The sequence below is a fragment of the Chlorocebus sabaeus genome, chromosome 22 (genome assembly GCF_047675955.1).
Source record: "Chlorocebus sabaeus isolate Y175 chromosome 22, mChlSab1.0.hap1, whole genome shotgun sequence".
Taxonomy (NCBI): domain Eukaryota; kingdom Metazoa; phylum Chordata; class Mammalia; order Primates; family Cercopithecidae; genus Chlorocebus; species Chlorocebus sabaeus.
The window spans coordinates 54,529,387-54,550,595 of record NC_132925.1 but is presented as its reverse complement, the minus strand read 5'-3'; the positions used below and the strand labels follow the sequence as shown (position 1 = coordinate 54,550,595).

At 51.2% G+C, this 21,209-nt stretch overlaps 2 protein-coding genes and 1 pseudogene across 2 annotated transcripts; 1 reads left to right on the top strand and 2 right to left on the bottom strand.

Annotated features, from left to right (window-relative positions):
• Positions 1-715: 715 nt before the first annotated feature.
• Positions 716-2,081, bottom strand: LOC119625721 (cytochrome c-like; annotated as a pseudogene).
• Positions 2,082-2,495: 414 nt separating this feature from the next.
• On the top strand, positions 2,496-4,337 carry LOC140709751 (uncharacterized). The gene is made up of 2 exons (XM_073009597.1): positions 2,496-3,101; positions 3,299-4,337. The coding sequence occupies exons 1-2, from the start codon at positions 2,751-2,753 to the stop codon at positions 3,554-3,556; spliced, it is 609 nt and encodes a 202-aa protein (XP_072865698.1). The 5' UTR covers positions 2,496-2,750; the 3' UTR covers positions 3,557-4,337.
• Positions 4,338-8,960: 4,623 nt separating this feature from the next.
• On the bottom strand, positions 8,961-10,493 carry LOC103227995 (uncharacterized). Its single transcript, XM_038003593.2, is given in 4 exon segments — positions 8,961-9,162; positions 9,164-9,211; positions 9,213-9,239; positions 9,997-10,493. Coding segments are annotated over 4 exon segments (621 nt in total). The 5' UTR covers positions 10,341-10,493.
• Between the last annotated feature and the right edge of the window lie 10,716 nt (positions 10,494-21,209).

Genomic DNA, 21,209 nt, shown 5'->3' with positions numbered 1-21,209 from the left:
GTTACTCTTTTAAAAGCATGTGACCTTATAGATCATGTATAAAATGTGAGACGTGTTAAATAATATTTGATATTACACATAAACCACACTAAAATGTCTTTCATTAAGTTAAAGGAACCATTTTAAATACAGGGAATTCTAATTAGGTTCGCATAGATAAGGCCAGAAATATAAACTAGACATTGCTACCTTTATCTTCAACCCTTGCCTTTAAGAGGCGAATGAACACAAAACACAGGTGAGTCTTCCTTGGTTCTAAGACAGTGAAGGAATTTCCCCAGTATTTAAATATATTCACATACCCAGTTATATAAATCTAAATATAAAACCAATCTCCATTGTTTTTTTTTTTTTATTTTGTTTTGTTTTGTTTTTGTTTTTGTTTTTGAGATGGAGTCTTGCTTAGTCATTCTGGCTGGAGTGCAGTGGCGCAATCTTGGCTCACTGCAACCTCCACCTCCTGGCTTCAAGCAATTCTGTCTCAGCCTCCCGAGTAGCTGGGATTACAGGTGCCTGCCACCACGCCTGGCTAATGGGGTTTCACCATGTTGGCCAGGCTGGTCCCGAACTCCTGAACTCAAGTGAACCACCCACCTCAGCCTCCCAAAGTGCTGGGATTACAGGCGTGAGCTACTGCGCCTGACCTCCATTAAGTTTTAAGATGGCACTCACCATCTTTGTGAGAAGTTTAACATTACTAACAAATTCTAATCATAAATCTTTAGAAGGGGTAAACAGTGATACCATGTGCTGAATTGGAATTTCTATTAAAATTCAAAAACTGAACATTTAACCACAAGCCAGTCTTAGTTTTAAATTACAACTGCCCAACAAAATATTGTGTCATTCATTTATGATCTGAATTCTGGTGTATGAGATCTATTAAAGTAGGGTACACATAAAATAGTCATGAGACATTTGTTTTGTAATAAATAAGGCAGTGGCCAATTATTACTCATTGGTAGTTTTTTTGAGATAACTTATCAAGTCTGCCCTTTCTGCCTTCTTCTTAATGCCGGCAAAGATCATTTTTCTTCCATACCCTTGCGATTCTCCAAATACTCCGTCAGTGTATCCTCTCCCCAGGTGATCCCTTTGTTCTTATTGGCGTCTGTGTAAGATAATGCAACAGCTTGACCTGTCTTCCACCCAAAGAGACCATGGAGATTAGACCCAGTTTTGTGCTTGCCTCCCTTTTCCACGGTGTGGCACTGGGCACACTTCTGAACAAAAATCTTACCTGTCTCAACATCACTCGTATTTAGTTCTCTTTTTTGTTGCTGGGGCCATGAAGGTTGCCACTCCAAAGCTGGATGACCCACTCTCTTATTTTTTTGTTGTTGTTGCTTGTCCTTTTGGTGTCATGCTAAAGATACCATTGCTGAATCCAAGGTCATGAAGGTTTTCTTTTACTTTCTTAAATTTAGGTCTTTGATCCACTTTGAGTTAATTTTTGTGTATAGTGTAGTTTACGGATTTAATTTATTCTTTTACATATGAATATCCGGTTTTTCCAGTTCCATTTGTTGAAAAGATGATCCTTTCACCATTGAAATGATTTTGGCACCCTTGTCAAAAATCAATTTGTCACATATATGAAGGCTTTGAACTCTCTATTCTGTTTCATTGGTCTATATGTCTGTCTTTCTGCCAATACCACATTGTTTTGACTACTGTAGCTTTGTATTAATACTGAAATCAGGGCCGGGTACGGTGGCTCACACCTGGTAATCCCTGCACTTTGGGAGGCCAAGGCAGGTGGATCATGAGGTCAGGAGATCGAGACCATCCTGGCTAACACGGTGAAACCCCATCTCTACTAAAAATACCAAAAAAATTAGCCGGACGTGGTGGTGGGCTCCTGTAGTTCCAGCTACTCAGGAGGCTGAGGCAGGAGAATGGCGTGAATCCAGGAGGCAGAGCTTGCAGTGAGCCGAGATCGTGCCACTGCAGTCCAGCCTGGGCGAAGAGCAAGACTTTGTCTCAAAAAAAAAAAAAAAAAAATTGAAATCAGGAAGTGTGAGCCCTCCAACTTTGTTCTTTTTCAAGGTTTTGGCAATCACGGGTCCCTTGAAATCCATGTGAATTTTGGTATGGATTTTTCTATTTCTGCAAACTATGTTGATAAGGATTACGCTAAATCACTTTGAATGGTATTGTCATCTTAAAAATATTGAGTGTCTTCCAATCCATGAAGAAAATAGCTCTTTCCATTTATTTATGTCTTTAATTTTTTTCAGCAATGTATTTTATTTTATTTTCTTTTATTTATTTTATTTTATTTTATTTTAATTTCATGGCAGCGTCTGGCTTTCTCACCCAGGCTAGAGTATAGTGACGCGATCTTGGCTTACTCCTGCCTTGACCTCCCAGGCTCAGGTGATCCTCCTACCCCAGCTTCCAAGTAGCTGGGACCACAGGCATGCACCACCATAGCTGGCTAATTTTTGTATTTTCTATAGAGATGAGGTTTAGCCATGTTACCCAGGCTGGTCTTGAACTCCTGGGATCAAGCAGTCCACCCTCCTCAGCTTCGCAAAGTGTTAGGATGACAGGCATGAGCCACCTTGCCAAGCCTTGCCTTTATGCTTAAATACATAAAGACCCTGTGGCCTCCCCCTCCACCCAGAGCAACAGCAGCAGAAGACCCAGAAACGTCCCTTGCTCAACAAGACCCTGAGCATCACCCTGTTATTTAGTAACAAAGTGTGCAAGAGGAGACAGACCTGCACAACCGGAGGTACCCAGAAATGTCCCTGACTCAACAAGCCCCCCAGCATGACCCTGTGGCTTACCCCTCCACGCAGAGCACCAGCAGCAGTGGTGCAGACCCAGAAACCTCCCTGGCTCAACAAGGCCCCCAGCATGACCCCGTGGCCTCCCCCTCCACCTGGAGCACCTGTAGCAGTGGTGGAGACCCAGAAATGTCCCTGGCTCAACAAGCCTTCCAGTATCAGCCTGTGGCCTTCTTGTTTTTGTTGTTGTTGTTGTTGTTTTGTTTTTTGTTTTTTTTTTTTGAGACGGAGTTTCACTCTTGTTGCCCAGGCTGGAGTGCAATGGCGCAATCTCCGCTCACCACAACCTCCGCCTCCCGGGTTCAAGCGATTCTCCTGCCTCAGCCTCCTGAGTAGCTGGGATTATAAGCACGCGCCACCACACCCGGCTAATTTTGTATTTTCAGTAGAGATGAGGTTTCTCCATGTTGGTCAGGCTGGTCTCGAACTCTGGACCTCAGGTGATCCACCTGCCTCGGCCTCCCAACATGCTGGGATTACAGGCATGAACCACTGTGCCCGGCCTACCTGTGGCCTTCTCCCTCACCCAGAGCACCAGTAGCAGTGGTGGAGACCCAGAAATTTCTCTGACACAGCAGCAACCATCCCAGGAAGCCAGCATCATTCAAGCTGGGCAGCCTGAGGCTATGACGTCAGACTTGCCAACAAGAAACCCCAGAACTCTTCCTGGGCCAGGGCTACCAATGCCCTACCATGAATGTTTGGAGCCTCAGCGTAACGTTGCATCACATGGTGGCCAGGGTTCTGCCCTACTCACATAGCGTTAGGGTCCTCATTTCAGAAATTAAAAATGGAAGCTATTTTTCCCCAGTCTACTTTTCCCAAGGTCTTAAAAGCCTCATTTAAAATCGATTAGCAGTAGACCACAGGGAGCAGACCACACTCGAAGAAGTTATGAGGGACCCGTGGGTGAACAGTGACCAGGATTTGCCTTTGACCACAAATGAAGAACAAATCCTGGAATATCCGAACCACAAAACAGCCCAGCTCTTGGTGGCCTTGGGATTGCAGGCTGAGAACATCTCCGTGGCAATCAACAAAAATTATTCAATTATCCCATAGCCACCAACCTTATTTTGGAATAAACAAACAAAGCAGTCCACTATCAGACCACAGACCCTTCCTTCTGGGGTTCACAACATTTTTCCTCTATCCATAGAAGTTTCCACTACCCTTCTCCCACTAAAGCAGGCTCACAGCATTGAGCAGAATAGCCTCTTACTGGCCAGTGCACCTGCCAGCCTACAGAGAAAGCCAGAGAGCTTTAATCAAGTTCCCCAGCATGACCCTGTGGCTTCCCCCTCCACCCAGAGCACCAGCAGCAGTGGTTCAGACCCAGACACCTCCCTGGCTCAACAAGCCACCCAGCATGAGCCTCTTCCACCGAGAGCAGCAACAGCAGTGGTGCAGACCCAGAAACCTCTCTGGCTCAACAAGCCCCCAAGCATGACCCTGTGGCCTCCCCCGTTACCCAGAGCACCAGCAGCAGTGGTGAAGACCCAGAAACATCCCTGGCTCCAGAAGCCCCCGAGTATCACCCTGTGGCCTTCTCCACCCAGAGCACCAGTAGCAGTGATGGAGACCCAGAAATGTCCCTGACACAGCAACAACCGTCCCAGGAAGCCAGTGTCATCCATGCTGGGCAGCCCAAGGCTTTGATGTCAGCCTCGCCAATAAGAAGGTGAGGCTGCCACAGAGCTGACAAGAGGTGCATTTCTATTCTATTAAAATGTTTTTGCCTGTGTCCACCACCGAAAAGGAGGAATAAGATGACCCCAACATAGTTTGATGGCTGAAGACAAAAATCAAGTCGGTGGGGTCATTATTGTTAGCTTAGTCAGTACTGCTAGGGTAGTTTTATAGTCAGTGTAGGGAGGTGGCACCTTGGAGAAGGGATCGGCCTCCACCCCACCTGACCGGGAGCTCCAGAACTGTAAAATCCTAGACACCATCGGCCGTGGCGCATTCAGTGAGGTCAACTGGCCCATCACGTGCTGACTGGGACCCAAATGGCCATCAAAATTATCCCCAAGGCTAGCTCCCACGGCCTCACTCTCCAGAAAGAGAGAGAAGTATTTTGAAGTCTCTCTATCACTTTAGTATTGTACAAATATATCAACTGATTGACACCCCCAACACCAGTTTGTTTAGTAACAGAGTGTGCAAGAGGAGGAGACCCGCACAACTGATACACCACCACCACCTCACGAGGGAGGAGGAGGTCTGGACCATGTTCAGGCAGGTTCTGTCGGCCATGCAGTACTGCCACAGCAAAAAAATTGCCCACAGAGAGAGGCTTGAAGCCAGAAAACATCGTACTCGATGAGGACGGTAACATTAAGATTGCAGACTTCGTCTTCCATACTACGTTCAATGAAGGACAGAGGCTGACAGCCCTTTGTAGCACCTACCCCTACATGGCCCTGGAACTGTTCCTGGGCCAGGGCTGCCAATGCCCCACTATGGATGTTTGGAGCCTTGGAGTAATGTTACATCACGTGGTGGCCAGGGTTTCGCCCCTCCACTCAGGCAGCCTTGCTGTCCTCACGGAAAAAATTTAAAATGGAAGATATTTTCCCCCAGTATACATTTCCAGAGGTCTTAAAAGCCTTCATAAAAAACTATTAACAGTAGACCCCAGGAAGCAGACCACACTAGAAGAAGTTATGAGGGACCCATGGGTGAACAGTGGCCAGGAGTTGCCTCTGACAACATATAAAGAACAAATCCTGGAACATCCGAACCCCAAAACAACCAGGCTTTTGGTGGCCATGGGATTCCAGGCTGAGAACATCTCCATGGCAATCAAAGAAAAATTCAGTTATCCCGTGGCCACCTACCTTATTTTGGAACAAACAAAATGAAAGAAGCTGTCCACTATCAGACCAGAGACCCTCCTGGGGTTCACAACTTTTTTCCTCTATCCACTGAAGTTTCCACCAGCTTTCTCCTGCTGAAGCAGGCTCATAGCATTAAGCAGAAGAGCCCCTTTCTGGCCAGTGCACCTGCCAGCCTACAGAGGAAGCCAGAGAGCTTTAATCAAGTCCCTCAGCACGACCCTTTGGCTTCCCCCTCCACCCAGAGCACCAGCAGCAGTGGTTCAGACCCAGAAGCCTCCCTGGCTCAGCAAGCCCCACAGCATGACCCTGTGGCCTCCCCCTCCACCCAGAGCACCAGCAGCAGTGGTGGAGATGCAGAAATGTCCCAGGCTCAACAAGCTGCCCAGTGTGACCCTGTGGCCTCCCCCTCTACCCAGAGCACCAGCAGCCATGGTGGAGATCCAGAAACATCCCTGGATCAACAAGCCCCCCAGCAACACCCTGTGGTCTTCTCCACCCAGAGCACCAGTAGCAGTGGTGGAGACCCAGAAATGTCCCTGACACAGCAACAACCATCCCAGGAAGCCAGTGTCATTCAAGCTGGGCTGCCCAAGGCTTTGACTTCAACCTTGCCAATAAGAAGGCTGTGACTGCTGCAGGGCTGCCAGCAGATGCATTTCCATTCTATTAAAATGTTTTTGCCTGTGTCCACCACTGAAAAGGAGGAATAAGATGACCCCAACATAGTTGCACAACTGAAGACAAAAATCAAGTCGGTGGGGTCAGTATTAGCATAGTCACTACACTTAAGAGTAGTTTTATAGTCAGTGTAGAGAGGTGGCACTATGCAGCAGGGATCGGCCACCACACCTGACCAGGAGCTCCAGAACTGTAAAATCCTAGACACCATCGGCCGTGGCGCATTCAGTGAGGTCCAACTGGCGAATCACGTGCTGATTGGGACCCAAATGGCCATCAAAATCATTCCCAAGGCTGGCTCCCCTGGCATCACTCTCCAGAGAGAGTATTTTAACGTCTCTCTGCCACTTCAATATTGTACAATTGTATCAAGTGATTGACACCCCTGACACCAGTTATTTATTTAGTAACTGAGTATGCAAGAGGAGGAGACCTGCACAATCGATAGACCGCCATGGCCTCACGAGGGAGGAGGAGGCCTGGACCATATTCAGGCAGATTCCGTCAGCCATGCAGTAGTGTCATAGCAAATAAATTTCACATAGAGAGAGACCTGAACCCGGAAATCATCATTCTTGATAAGGATGGTAACATTAAGATCACGGACTTTGGCTTTGGTACCACATTCCATGACAGGCAGAAGCTGACAGCCCTTTGTGGCACTTACCCCTACATGGCCCCATTCCTAGGCCAGGGCTACCAATGCCCCACCTTGGATATTCGGAACCTCAAAGTAATTTTATACCACATAGTGGCCGAGGTTCTGCCCTTCTGCTCATGCAGTATTAGGGTCCTCTCAGCAAAAATGTAAAGTGGAAGCTATTTTTCCCCAGTCTACTTTTCCTGAGGTCTTAAAGGCCTCATTAAAAAACTATCAGCAGTAGACCCCAGGGAGCAGACCACACTAGAAGTGATGAGGGACCCGTGGGTGAACAGTGGTCAGGAGTTTCCTCTGACAACATATGAAGAACAAATCCTGGACCACCTGAATCCCAAAACAACCCAGCTTTTGGTGGCCATGGGATTCCAGGCCGAGAACATCTCTGTGGCAGTCGTAGAAAGAAAATTCAACTATGCAGTGGCCACCTACCTCATTTTAGAGCACACAAAACAAGAGAGGAAGTGCTCCACCATCAGAGAACGTTCCCTTCCTCCTGGGGTTCCCACCTGTCCTTCCCCATCCACTGAACTTTCCACCTTCCCTCTCCCACTGATGCGGGCTCATAGGGAGCCAGCTTGTCAGACGTTTAACGTTCAGCCTGTCGAGGAAGGCCAGATGTCTGGGCAGAAGACTGCCATTCTTGCCAGTACACTTGCCAGCCTGCAGAGGAAGCCAGATCGGGGAAGCCAGGAAGTTTTAATGAAGCCCCCAGCATGACCCTGTTATCTCCCCTTCCACCCAGAGCACCAGCAACAGTGGTGAAGTCTTAGAAACGTCCCTGATCCACCGAAAACCATCCCAGGAAACCAGCATTGTCTAAGCTGAGAAGCCTGAGGCTGTGACGTCAGCCTCGTCGGCAAGAAGCTGGGGCTGCCGCAGGGCTGCCAGCAGATAGATGTCTTTGCATACTATTAAAATGTTTTTGCCTGTGTCCACCAAAGAAAAGGGGGAATAATATTGCCCCAACATAGTTGCATGACTGAAGACAAAAATCAAGTCGTTGGGATGGTCAAGCCACAATTCCTGCATTTTACTATATTTCTTCTGTCTTTATTGTATTGTTTCATTTGGCAAATCATGCTTGTATTCATTCATGGGGTACAATGTGAGGAGTGGATAAATGTGTGCACTGTGGAATAAGGAAATCCCGCTACTTAGCATCTCCACCACCTCAGAGAGACCAAGAGACGAATTCCACATGAAGTCTCAGAAGTGTTGATCTAAAAAAGTTGACCCCATAGAAGTATCAAGTATATTGATGGTGACCAGGGGCCAGAGAGTGGCAGAGGGAGGGAATGGGGGGGTTGTCGGTTAAAGGACCAAAGTCTCAGGGAGGAGGAAGAGGTTTTGACATCTAGTGCACAGCAGAGTGACCAGAGTCAATGAGAGTGTCTTGCATTTTGCAAAACACCTGAAAGAATCCATGTCAAGTGTCTCTCTGCATTTAGATTGGAGAGGATGAAGGCTCTGAGGTCCAAGAACATTGAAACCTGACAGTGTATGCCAATGACTGTAGGGAGGAGCCGGGTGAGATGCCCAGGCTGCCGTCTGCCCAGCAACGTGGGAGCCTGCAGTACTTTCCTGCAAAGCTCTATTTTATCTTTTCAAATAAAAATGGTTACTGATTACCAGTAACCATTACCAGTTCTTGCAAATCTTGTAGTAGCATTAGGCGGCAAATAGGTCACAGACACTCTGCTGCTTTGTGCCCTCCCTGCACAAAATAAGGGCTGTTCACACTCTAGTCCAGGTGGCATGCAGTCAAGTGATCCTCTCAGTTACTCAGAAAAACAGAAAGAGACCTCAGAGAAGTATCAGGGTGAGCCCACCCACAGTAAATCATTATTAGTGACTCTGAAGGGCTGAGGCTCTGAGCGGGTGCAGGACAGAGTCTCACATTGTGCATGGCCTCCCTACATTCATACTGCCTGGTGAACATTTTCAGAAGGACCAGCGACCCCTTCAGGTCCCGTCTGCCTGTGTTAATCACGTTGAGAAGTCTCCAGGAGGACCCTGAAGCCCTGGGAACCAGACTGTGCTGGGGTCAGAGTGGTGTGGGTGTGGTCCCCAAAGCGCCTTAGGGGGCCACTTGTGCTGCTAGGCTCCTGGCTGTCTAGTGTGGCATTGGCCTTTGTGCTTCGATAGTTTCCCCTTTTGATAACAGCAGCACGAAGTGCTACCCCTGAGTCCTGACGGAGGAGTGCTTCTGGGTGAGGCAAGCATCCTGGGTGTCGGGAGGGTTGATGGCAAGACAGCAGCAGCCCCGAGGGATGGAGCGGGTGGTGGGAATTGGGCTTTCATAAGGCAGGTTCCAGCTTCCCAGGAACCTGGTCTTTCTATGTCAGGCAGTGAATCTATGGGTGTAGATGCCCATCAGCACCCATCAGGGAGCTTCCTTGTGGATTCCTAAGGAGCTTGAGGTAGGTCCAGAAGGCCCCATCCTTGTGCATGGCCAGCATCTCAGTGTGCCAACCTTGAACATGCGGTACCCACTACTGATGGTGGCCAGGGTCGGTCCTGGAGTTCCCCTAGTCAGATAAGATTCTCCTTCCCCAATAAAGAGCAGGACCAGGTAGCAAGAAGCAGTCTCAGGATAGGGTGGGAGTGTTGTGGAGTCCCTTGTCTCCCCAATGAGCTGCTGTCCTTTAAATCTACCTTGGGGTGAAGGTCCCTCAGGTGTCAATACTGGATCTCCCTCCACCCAATGCCAGTTTGTACCCCAGAGAGAGGGCCCCTGTGGGTTCTGCTTGAGCTCCCCAAGGGCCCGTCAGAGTCTGTCCCTCCACCTTGCTGCTGTGCCCCCTCTGGAAGTGCCGTCCTGTGAGAGGGCACCTTCCCAGGCCTGACTTTTACTATCATTGGACAAGGCCAGAATTGTTTCTGGCTGTGACCTATGGTAGAGCTTGACATCTCTTCAGAAGCCAGGGCTTCCAGCCCATTGAGCTGGGCTGGGTCAAGGGACTATTGGGAAGGGCACCAGGGCAAAAGCCCACAAACAGAGAAACTCCCTTCAAGTATCCACCTGGGCCAGCATGCAGGCCGGGCAACCTTGGCTTGTTCATCATCCTTTGCTACCAGCAGCCTCCATATGGCAGACATTCTTCTCCTGGGGGACTGACAGCCATGGAGGGTGGGGAGCAGGCCTGAGCAGGGCGGGTTCCCTAAAGACAGCCCAGAGAGCAGGCTCAGATAGTGGGGGGTGGGTTCAGCTCCACTGTCCAGGTGAGGAAACTGAGCTGAAGAGAGATCAGGTAGCATCCCCAATGAAATCTGGCCAGGAACAGAAGGCAAAGGTTTGCTGTTTACCCCGTCCCAGGCTGCCCCACACCCACCCAGCCACTTCCCAGTACTCTGCTTTGTTCCCATTCTCAGGTTCTTAAGTCGTCCTGTTTTACACCTGTCACCCCTACTGGAACAAGGACCTTGCCTCCCTGAGAGCCACACAGCCCTGGCACCCAGGAGGCCCTCAATCAATATCTGTGGAATCAGTGAGACCCTGGGATTCAAGCCCGAGGTGTGTCTGCAGAGCATTGGAAGTGCAGCCTCGGGTCCGTCCCCAAGGTCGCCTGATAGAGCAGGCCTAGGGATCCGCAGGGGCCGTGGACGCCTACCGTGACTCTCGGGAAGGCTGGTGGGACTGTCACTAAGCTTATCTGCCTGTCCAATCTTGGGGATCCTGAGCTCCCTACTGGGCAAGCTCGCAGGGGTTCGGCTGTGCCTATGGGTCTCTGGCTCTGCCTCCCAGTGCCGGCTCGGACGCTGCCCAGGCTGGGCGAGGCCGTTGGGAGCCACGCCCCCTGCTGCGTCACTGCCACCTGGCCCCGCCCCCGTCTCCATGGCCGCTGGACCAGATGTCAGCAACTGCTCCAGAACCTAGTGTGTATATATCTTCCATATACTTGCTAGTATGTGTCCCCTTTTTCCCCAGACCTCCTCCTGTGCAATACGGAATGATGAAAATCTAGAAACAGGAATCTCACTCACGGCCTCCCTAGGACTCAGGTTTTGTGAAGGGGGATGGGGTGGGAGGAAAAGCAAACCCCTTCAAACCAACACCTAGTCTAGAGTCTGATCAAAGTGCCATTCAAAGCACGATTCCTCCCTTTACTTTCCTATAACCCGAGAATTCCTCCTGAAAAAGGTGGCCCCTGAGAACCATCTAAAAGCATTACCGGGTGGAGGGGCAAGGGTCCTGAGAGCTGGTCTTGCCATCCCTTGTCCCAGTTTTCTTGAAGCCGAGCTCCAGAGAAGAGGCGGGGCCTGTGGGGCGTTTGGATTACACTCCAAGTCCAATTTCCAATCCAGCAATCCTGCCCTCACAGGCTCCCTTCATCTGTCCACTTGGCAAAGGAAGGGGCGGGTCGGCCCACGCCCCCTGCCTGGCTGCAGACATCAGAAAGGTGTCCATGTAGCCGGGGCCCCAGAACCATGTTTGTGTGGAAAGAGCCCAAGGACCTGGATGGAGCCCTTTCGGCTCAAGAAGAGCGTGAGGGACCCAGCCCCCTTCTGAAACCTGAACCGAATTCTGGCCTGTGAAGGCCTCCAAGTGGGTCTTCTTGCTTCCCCATCTTCTGAGGCCCAGGCCTTTCTCAGAGCCTCCATGGGTCCCACCCCTGCACCCATCACATGGTGTCTGGGCCCTGCCTGCCTGGCTCACACCCCCCACCCTGCTGCCCTATTCCCATCCCTGAAATGGTCCACCGGACACTGCCATTCCCTCTCTTAAAAGACTTTCACAGGCCCTGACCATCCCTTGGTCGATCTAGTGAATGTCACCCCCTCAGAGAAACCCTCCCTGAGCACCCCATCTGCAGTAGGGTCACCCCCATCTTCCACCCTCACTGTTCCTGGTGTCTCCTTCCTAGTCCCCACGTCTATGGGGAGTTTCTTCACTGATAGACTAGACTCCCTCGCCCCCCCGGGGGCCAGCGTTGTCTGTCTTCTCTGTCCCTGCACACCAGAGGTGATCAATGATCACTTGTTGACATCAATGAAACAGGAAGGCCCCTGAGGTGCCGGGAGCCGTTCACTGCAGGTGAGAAGGAGCCTTGAGAAGTGGAGAAGACCCGAGTTAGTGTCCTCTCCCCACCCGGAGGGTCAGCTCCTGGCAGCTCTGCGGCTCTGTGGCTTGAGGCGCCTTTCCCCTGTGCCCTTGAAGCCGGGGTGGGGGGGGGCCCGCAGGGGACGCACTCGGTCAGCTGTGGTCCTGCAGCAGCCGCGCCCGGAGGGCGGCACTTAGGAAGGACAAATTCCAAAACCCAGGCCTCCAAAGGACCCATGGGAAGGTCGGGAGGCTCAGGGGAGTGATCCCAGCTGCGGAGGGTTACCCTCAGCTGAGGCCTCTGGAGGCGCTGAGCGGGCCGGGCGCCGCGGGACCCGCAGAGGGTGCCCGCCTGTGTTGGGGCAGCAGCACCTGGAAGGAGGCAGCCCCGGCCGCCCGCAGAGCTCCGTCTCCCAGGCCGGGCTGTGTGTTTTTTGTCCAGGCTGTGCTGAGCCGATGACCGTTAAAAGCCCCGCCCGCCGCCGCTCACCGCCTCCTGGCCCCGCCCCCGTCTCCATGGAGACCCGACGCCGCCGGACAGCCTTTCGGCAGCTGCTCTGGAGCCTGGGGCCTGCCCCGTTCGCCCTGTCTGCCTCCCGGGGGTCATGCTACCCAGGCTGACCCCGACTCGAGTCACCAGGATACCTCTCCTGGGCCACTTCCCCGCGGGGCGGGCAGTAGGGCAGGGCGTGCTGGGAATCCCTTGTACCCAGGGAAGGGAATTGCCCCCAGGCCCAGAGAGTTTGGAACCTGGGGTACTGCCACCAACAGCCCAGGACTCTCCCAGCTGGACCCTCCCCTAGAGTCTTCCTGCAGCAGGGCTCTCTTCTGGAGGGGCTGTGAATATTTCCCCGGGGTGGGGCTAAGCCAGAGCACAGAGGTTAGCCCCTGGGGCATGGATCCCCCAGGTCACTCGCCCCCCGCAGGCTGCAGTGAAGGAGGCTCTGAGGGAAGGATGACTGGCTTTTCCCCTGCAAGGATATGAGCCCCAGGGAAGGCATTCCTGCTCTGGGACTGCCTCCCTCTCCCACATCAGAGCCAGCCCTCAGAATCTTGGCCAAGCTGACCACTCTGTCTGTGATCTCTGCCAGGGAGGCTGAAAGAACATCCAGCCCCACCCCTGGTCCCTTCCCGCCTCAGGCTATGTGACAGTATGACTCCCCACCTATTTGTTCGTTTCCACTGGAAATACTAGTAAAACAATTCCTCACCCTCGACCCCAGGGAGTGACCCCCACTAAACCAGCTGATGTGGGATCCCTGGGTCAGTGCCGGCCAGAAGACACTGCTGACACCATACAGAGACCCTGGACACCTATGTCCCCTATAACCCTGGTCATGGTGGCCATGGGATTCCAAGCATCACACATCTCGGAATCAATATTCTCCCCCACAAAAAATACACATATGATTATCCCATGGCCTCGTACCTAATCCTGGGGTGCAGGAGAAGTGCAGAGGAGGAGGCGTTCCATCATTGGAGCACAGTCCCTTCTTCCTGGGGGTCCCACCTGTTCTTCCCCATCTGACAAAGTCCACCTTCCCCGTGGAACCAAAGAGGGCTCAAAGGGAGCCGGCTGTTCCCACTTTTAATTTTTGGCTGCCCAAGAAGGGCGAGAAGTGAGAGCAGAAGCCCACCATTCCTGCTCAGAACTCTTCCTGGGCTGGGGGTACCAGAGCCCTGCCACGGACATATGGGGCCTCGGCGTCCTCCTCTACCATATGGTGGCCGGGGCCCTGCCCTTCTATTCAGGGAACACGATGGACCTCAAGAATAAAATTCTCACAGAAAGCTACCATGCCCCACCATTCTTTTCCGCCTTCAACTTGAAAGACTCATTCAAAAGTTACAAACACTAGACCCCAGGGAGTGGCCCCCACTGAAACAAGTTTTGAGGGACTGGTGGGTGAACTGTGGCCAGGAGATGCCATGGACAACATACAAAGAGCCGCTACTGGACCACCCGAACCTCAAACCACCCAGCTTCATGGTGGCCATGGGATTCCGGACAAGAACATCTCTGTGCCAATCAAATAAATAGCATTTCACTATCCTATGGTCACCTACCTCCTTTTAGAACAAACAAAAGAAGCAGTCCACCATCAGACCATGGTCCCTTCCTCCTGGGGTTCCCACCCGTCCTTCTCTATCCACTGAAGTTTCCACCTTCCCTCTCCCACCGAAGCAGGCTCACAGCCAGCCAGCGTGTCCCATATTCAGCATTCACCAGAAGACCACTGTTCCCGCCAGTGCATCTGCCGGCCTGCAGAGGAAGCCAGACAGTTTTAGCAAAGCCCCCCAGCATGACCCTGTGGGCTCTCCCTCCACCCACACCACCAGCAGCAGTGGCAGAGACCCAGAAATGTCCCTGGCCCAGCGAAAACCATCGCAGGAAGCCAGTGTTGTCCAAGCTAGGCAGCCCGAGGCTGTGAAGTCAGCCTTGCCAACAAGAAACTGGGGCTGCTGTGGCCAGGCGCGATGGCTCATGCCTGTAATCCCAGCACTTTGGGAGGCCGAGACAGGCGAATCACGAGGTCAAGAGATCAAGACCATCCTGGCTAACATGGTGAAACCCCATCTTTACTAAACATACAAAAAATTAGCCGGGCGTGGTGGCGGGTGCCTGTAGTCCCAGTTACTCGGGTGGCTGAGGCAGGAGAATGGTGTGAACCCGGGAGGCAGAGCTTGCAGTAAGCTGAGATTACACTGCACTCCAGCCTGGGGGACAGAATGAGACTCCATCTCAAAAAAAAAAAAAAAAAAAAAAGAAAGAAAGAAACGGGCTGCCACAGGGCTGCCAGACAATGCACCTTTCAATTCTTTTTTCTTTTTTTTTTTGCAAATCATGCTTGTATTCATTCATGGGGTACAATGTGAGGATTTGATAGATGTGTGCACCGTGGAATGAGGAAATCCCGCTACTTAGCATCTCCACCACCTCACAGAGACCAATTCCACATGATGTCCTGGAAGTGTTGATCTAAAAAAATTGACCCCATAGTAGTACTGAGTAGATGGATGGTGACCAGGGGCAGGAGAGTGGCAGAGGGAGGGAATGGGGGGGTTGTCGGTCAAAGGACCAAAGTCTGGACAGGAGGAAGAGGTTTTGACATCTAGTGCACAGCAGGGTGACCAGAGTCAATGAGAATGTTTTTTTGTTGTTGTTGTTTTGCAAAACACCTGAAAGAGTCCGTGTCAAATGTCTCCCTGCATTTAGATTGGAGAAGACAAAGGCCCTGAGGTCCAAGAACATTGACAGTGGACACCAATGGCTTTGGGGAGGAGCCTGACGAGATGCCCACACTGCCGTGTGCTCAGCAACACGGGAGCCGGCAGCACTTCTCCCCTGCCCTGCTCTATTTTATCTTTTTTAATAAAGATGGTTCCTGATAAATGACTGTTTCTTGCAAATCTTGTAGTAGCATTGGAAAGGTGGCAGGTGGGTCACAGACACTCTACTGCTTTGCGCCCTCCTTGCACAGAACGTGGGCTGTGCACAGCCTAGTTTAGGTGGCATGCAGTCATGTGATCCTCTCAGTTTCTCAGAACAAATGAAAGGAAAAGACACCTCAGAGAAGAATCAGGGTGACCCCACCTGCAGCGAATCATTACCAGTGGCTCTGAAGGGGTGCAGGCTCTGAGCGGGTGCAGGGCAGAATCCCACATGTTGTGCATGGTCTCCCCACAGTCACACTGACTGGTGAGGATTTTCAGAAGGACCAATGGCCCCTTCAGGTCCCATCTGCCTGTGTTAATCATGCTGAGAGGTGCCCATAACGAAGGGGCTCCAGGCACCAAGGCAAAGCCCACAGAGAAAGCCCCTTCCAGGGTTCACCGAGGCCAGGCCTCAGGAGCCATGGGGCCCTAGGCACAGGCCGGGCAACCTTGGGTCATTCATCTCCCTCTACAGCCAGCGGCCTCCTTTTACGGGACCATTCTCAGGAGGGACTGACAGCCACGGGGATGGGGAGGAGGCCTGAGCAGGTTGTGCTTCCTAGAGGCAGCCCAGAGAGTAGGGTCTGGCAGTGGGGGTGGCTCCAGCTCCACTGTCCAAGTGAGGAAACTGAGGCTGAAGAGAGATCAGGTAGCATCCCCAGTTATATCTGGCCAGGAACAGATGGCAAAGATTTGCTGTTTCCCCCATCATCCCAGGCTGCCCTGTGCCCACCCACTTCCCAGTACTCTGCTTTGTCCCCCTTCCCAGGTTCTGAAGTCGTCCTGTTTTACACCTGTCACTCCCACTGGAGCAGGGACCTTGCCTCCCCCACAGCCACAGAGGCCTCGCACCCAGTAGGCCACAGATCAGTATTTGTGGAATCAGTGAGATGGGACTCAAGCCCGAGGTGTGTCTGCAAAGCATTGGAAGTGCAGTACTGGGTCCCTGAGGCCACAGGCAGAGGGGTCCTGGGGACCCACAGGGGCAGTGGACACCTACTGTGAGTTTCCAGAAGGTTGGTGTGACTGTCACTAAGTTTATTTGCTGGTCCAATTTTGGGGATCCTGAAGTTTCTACTAGGAGAAGCCAGAGTTTCTCACTTCAGCAGGTGCGGTGACCATCTGGCCCAGGGCATCATCTCTTCCTCCTGTCTGGCCCCTGCTTCCCCTCTCCTGCCACCTCCCCGTGCCTCCCTGCCCAGGCCCGGGCGGTAGGGTGGGGCGGGGTGGGAATCTGTTGTAACCAGGGAAGGGAATTGCCCCCAGGCCCAGAGAATTTGGAGCCTGGGGTACCGTCACCGACAGCAGCCCAGGACCCGGCAGCTGGGCCCTGCCCTAGAGTCTTCCTGCAGCAGGGCTTTCTTACCAGGGGCTGTGAATGTTTCCCCAGGGTGGGGCTAAGCCAGAGCCCAGAGGTTTGCCCCTGGGGCACGGATTCCGCTTACTCACAGGCTTTACTGAAGGAGACATGGAGGGGAGGATGGCTGGCTTTTCCTCTGCAAGGAAAGGAGCCCCAGGGAAGGCATTCCTGCTCTGGGGACTGCCTCCCTCCCCCACATAAGAGCCAGCCACAGCAGAAGTTTGGCCAAGCTGACCTTGATCTCTGCCAGGGAGGCTGAAAGAACATCCAGCTCCACCTGTATTCCCCTCCTGCCTCAGGCTACGCTACATCTAGGCCTGCCAGGGAGACTGGTCTCCTCACGAGTCCCCCTGCACAGATGTCTAAATGTACAGAGTCCCAACAGAACACACACACGGATAAAAACTATATACTGAAGCAGACCAAGTTGAATGCTGGTGCCTCCCTAGGACACGACCCAGCCATGAGGAGCAGGATTAGGTTCATTTTTACTGAGTCTGCGATCAAACCAAGAAGCCTCATTTCTTTGGCTTTGTGGTCTCAGCACCAAGGAAGTGCATTTGTGGAACCTCCTGCGTGGCCTCTAATTCTGGCATGGGTCTGTGCTTGTCACTCAATCCTACTGGCTGACTAGACCACCTTGCCTTGGCCTCTCCTGTTAGGAATCAGATTGACTGTCTCATTGAATATTGTTGAATCAAGGAGAGTCTCATATCTCAGGTAGCAGGTAGTGACCTCTGCATGGTACAGTCCTTGTCAGGACCTTTGTCCTCCGTGACCAGGCTCCAGGTCTGAGCTGGCATTTTCGCTCTTTTGGATGCTGGTGTCTAAACACTGTGGTTTCCTTCTTTGGGTCCTCTTCTCAAGGTTTTCCTCTGCATCTTGCTGGTCGGGAATTGCAGCAACACTTAAAATATTCCCGAGTGTGAAGGTTCTTTCAGCAAACACTATTCATTCATTTATTCAATAAATACTTACTGAGCTTCTACTCCATGTGCTTGGCCCTGTTCGAGTTGCTGAGCAGTTACCACAGTGTACAAAACAAGAAAATTCCTGTCTTCAGGTTTCCGATTTCAGTGAGGAAAGTCAGACAATAATGGTGGTAAATAGAGATCATATGTTGTATGTTCAACTGGAAATGTGCTTAGGAGAAAGATCGAGCTGGGGTGGGTGGGTGGTGTTGGCGTGTTAGATAGAGTGGAAGCAAAGGCTTAAAGGAAGTGGGCAAGTGAGTTGTGTCCGCATCTGGGAAGAGCCAGGCGGGTCCGGGGACTTAGCCAGTGCAAAGGCCAGGAGGTCCGCAGGTGCCTGGCTCATAGTGGGAAATGGTGAGGATGGTGTGGCTGATGGGCAGCCGGGGGAGGGTAAGAGGAGGTGAGGACTCAGAGGTCAAGGAAGCAGGAGTTCGCACAGGGCCCTGGAGTACTCTGCCCTTTACTTCGGCAGGGGAGCCTCTTCTGAGCAGAGGAGGAGTGCAATGGGGACCTGGAGCCCTCTGGATGCTGGGTGGGCCGGGGATCCAGGGGTGGGTGGGCAGAGGGAGGGAGCCCAGAGGGGCCACTGCAAGGATCCAGGCAAGTGATGATAGTGGCAGGACCAGAGGGGTGGCAGTAGGGGTGGGGGGAATGGCTGGCTCCTGGACATCCCTTGAAAGTAGGGCCGACAGCACTTGCTGACAATTATCCATTAGACATCACCATGACACTGCTGTTCCCACGCCAGTCACATCAGGTCCCCACGTTTGTCCTAGCATCTGTCATTCCACACAGGGTAGGTGCTTTCTGTGTGTGTGGCCGAGCCTCAGCTGTCTTGCCCACTTGGTTCCCACCACTCCCAAAGCCAACCGATGAAAGGCCACCTGAATTCTGCTCAAAATTCAGTTAAATGGTTACCAGTCATTATTCCAGAGATCACAAGATTTGCAACTTTTCCAGTTCACTATTATAGAACCTAAGACTGGCCTTTTGAAATGCAACCCTTTCATTTCAACCAGAAATCCTTTCAGGTTTTTGCATTTCTGACAACCGGATGGTCCCACCTGGACCCTCGACCGTTAGCTCAACCAGTCCTGTGGCCCCACCCGGAAGCAGATTCATTGAACAAGGAGCCTTTCCCACAGCCCTATGACTGCATCCCCAGCCAGTCAGCAGCACCCATTCCTCTAGCCCCTGCCCACCAAACTACCCTGGTGAAACCCCAGCCTCCACATTTTCAGGGAGAGTGATTTGAGTAGCAGCTCCGTCTCCCAGGTGGCATGGCCAGCCTCACGTCAGTTAAGCTCTTTATTGCAATACCACAGTCTCGATGAGTTGGTTTTGTCTGGGCAGTGGGCAGGAAGACCCCATCAGGCGATAACAAACCATGAAGGAAGGTCAAGGTTTTCTGATTACCTTTCTGATTCTTAGGAGCCTCCCAACTTCAAAAAAACAAAACAAAACAAAAACAAACAAACAAAAAAAACCACTATAACTTTCAATTCATGGTTTGCATTAGCAAAATACTGTCAATAAATCTAAATCCATCAGAGGAGTGGCTAACTCAGCTCTAGCACATCTGTACCATGGAGCCTTTGAGGGAAGAATGCATAGTTCTATAGGAGCTCATGTGAACTGATCTCCAGAATATATTAAATCAGAAGAGGAAAGTGTGACTAGAATAAGCATATGTGTATGTGATGGATGTCTATTTCATTGTTTTCTTTTTCTGAGATGGAGTTTTGCTCTTGTTGCTCAGGCAAGAACGCAATGGTGCGATTTCTGCTCACCACAATCTCTGCCTCCCGGGTTCAAGGGATTCTCCTGCCTTAGTCTCCTGAGTAGCTGGGATTTCAGGCATGTACCACCATGCCTGGCTAATTTTTTATTTTTAGTAGAGACAGGGTTTCTCCATGCTGGTCAGGCTGGTCTCAAACTCCGGACCTCAGGTGATCCGCCTGCCTTGGCCTCCCAAAGTGCTGGGATTACAGGCGTGAGCCACCACACCCGGCCTGTGATGAGTGTCTTATTTCTTAGTTATATTTACATCCTTCTGTGTTTCTGAAAGTACACACAAAAACAAGATGGTGTTTGCTCCTGAAGGAATCAGATGGGGTTAGATGAATAGTTCTGTTTACCCTTTGGAACCACTTAAATGTTTTACCTCACTGATATATTTCTTCTTCACACACACACACACACACACACACAGCTTAAAAATCTAAGCCAGATATAAAAGACTGTATGATTCATAATAATTTTCTAAACAATTTTTTTAATTTACAAAAATAGAAATAAAAAATTTTAAGACAGTATGATTCTATTTACATTTTAGAAAAGTCTATTTACATGACTATAAAGGGACAGATGGCAGCTTTATGATTTACCAGAAATGGTGGTTACATAACTGTATAAATTTGCCAAAACTTATTGAAAGACTTACCTGTAAATAGTACATTTTATTGTATATAAATTATGTCGATAAACGTTTTCAAAAATATCAGTTATTAAAATGATGTGCACATGCCAGGCATGATGGCTCACACCTGTAATCCCAACACTTTGGGAATCCAAGGCACTTTGGGAAGCTGAGGCAGGTGGGTCCCTTGAGGCCAGGAGTTCGAGACCAGCCTGGCCAAATGGTGAAACCCCAACTCTACTAAAAATACAAACATTAGCCAGGCACGGTGGTGCACACCTGTACTCCCAGCTACTCGGGAGGCTGAGGCACGAGAATCTCTTGAGCCTGAGAGGCGGTGGTTGCAGTGAGCTGAGATCATGCCACTGCACTCCAGCCTGGGCAACAGAGCAAGACTCCATCTCAAATCAAATAAAATTATGTGGGCCAGGTGTGGTGGCTCACGCCTGTAATCCCAGCACTTTGGGAGGCCAAGGCGGGCGGATCACGAGGTCAGGATCGAGACCATCCTGGCTAACACAGTGAAACTCTGTCTCTACTAAAAATACAAAAAAAATTAGCCAGGCGTGGTGGCAGGCACCTGTAGCCCCAGCTACTCAGGAGGCTGAGGCAGGAGAATGGCGTGAACCTGGGAGGCGGAGCTTGCAGTGAGCCGATATCACGCCACTGCACTCCACCCAGGGTGATAGAGCACGACTCCATTTCAAAATAAAAAATAAAATAAATAAATAAATAAATAAATAATTATGTGTACAAGGGCTGAGCACGGTGGCTCATGCCTGTAATCCCAACACTTTGGGAAGCTGAGGCAGGTGGATCACCTGGGGTCAGGAGTTTGAGACTAGATGGCGAAACCCCATCTCTATTAAAAATACAAAAATTAGCTGGGCATGGTAGTGGGTGCCTGTAATCCCAGCTACTTGGGAGGCTGAGGCAAAGGAGAATCGCTTGAACCCGGGAGGCAGAGGTTGCAGTGAGCTGAGATCGTGCCACTGCACTCCAGCCT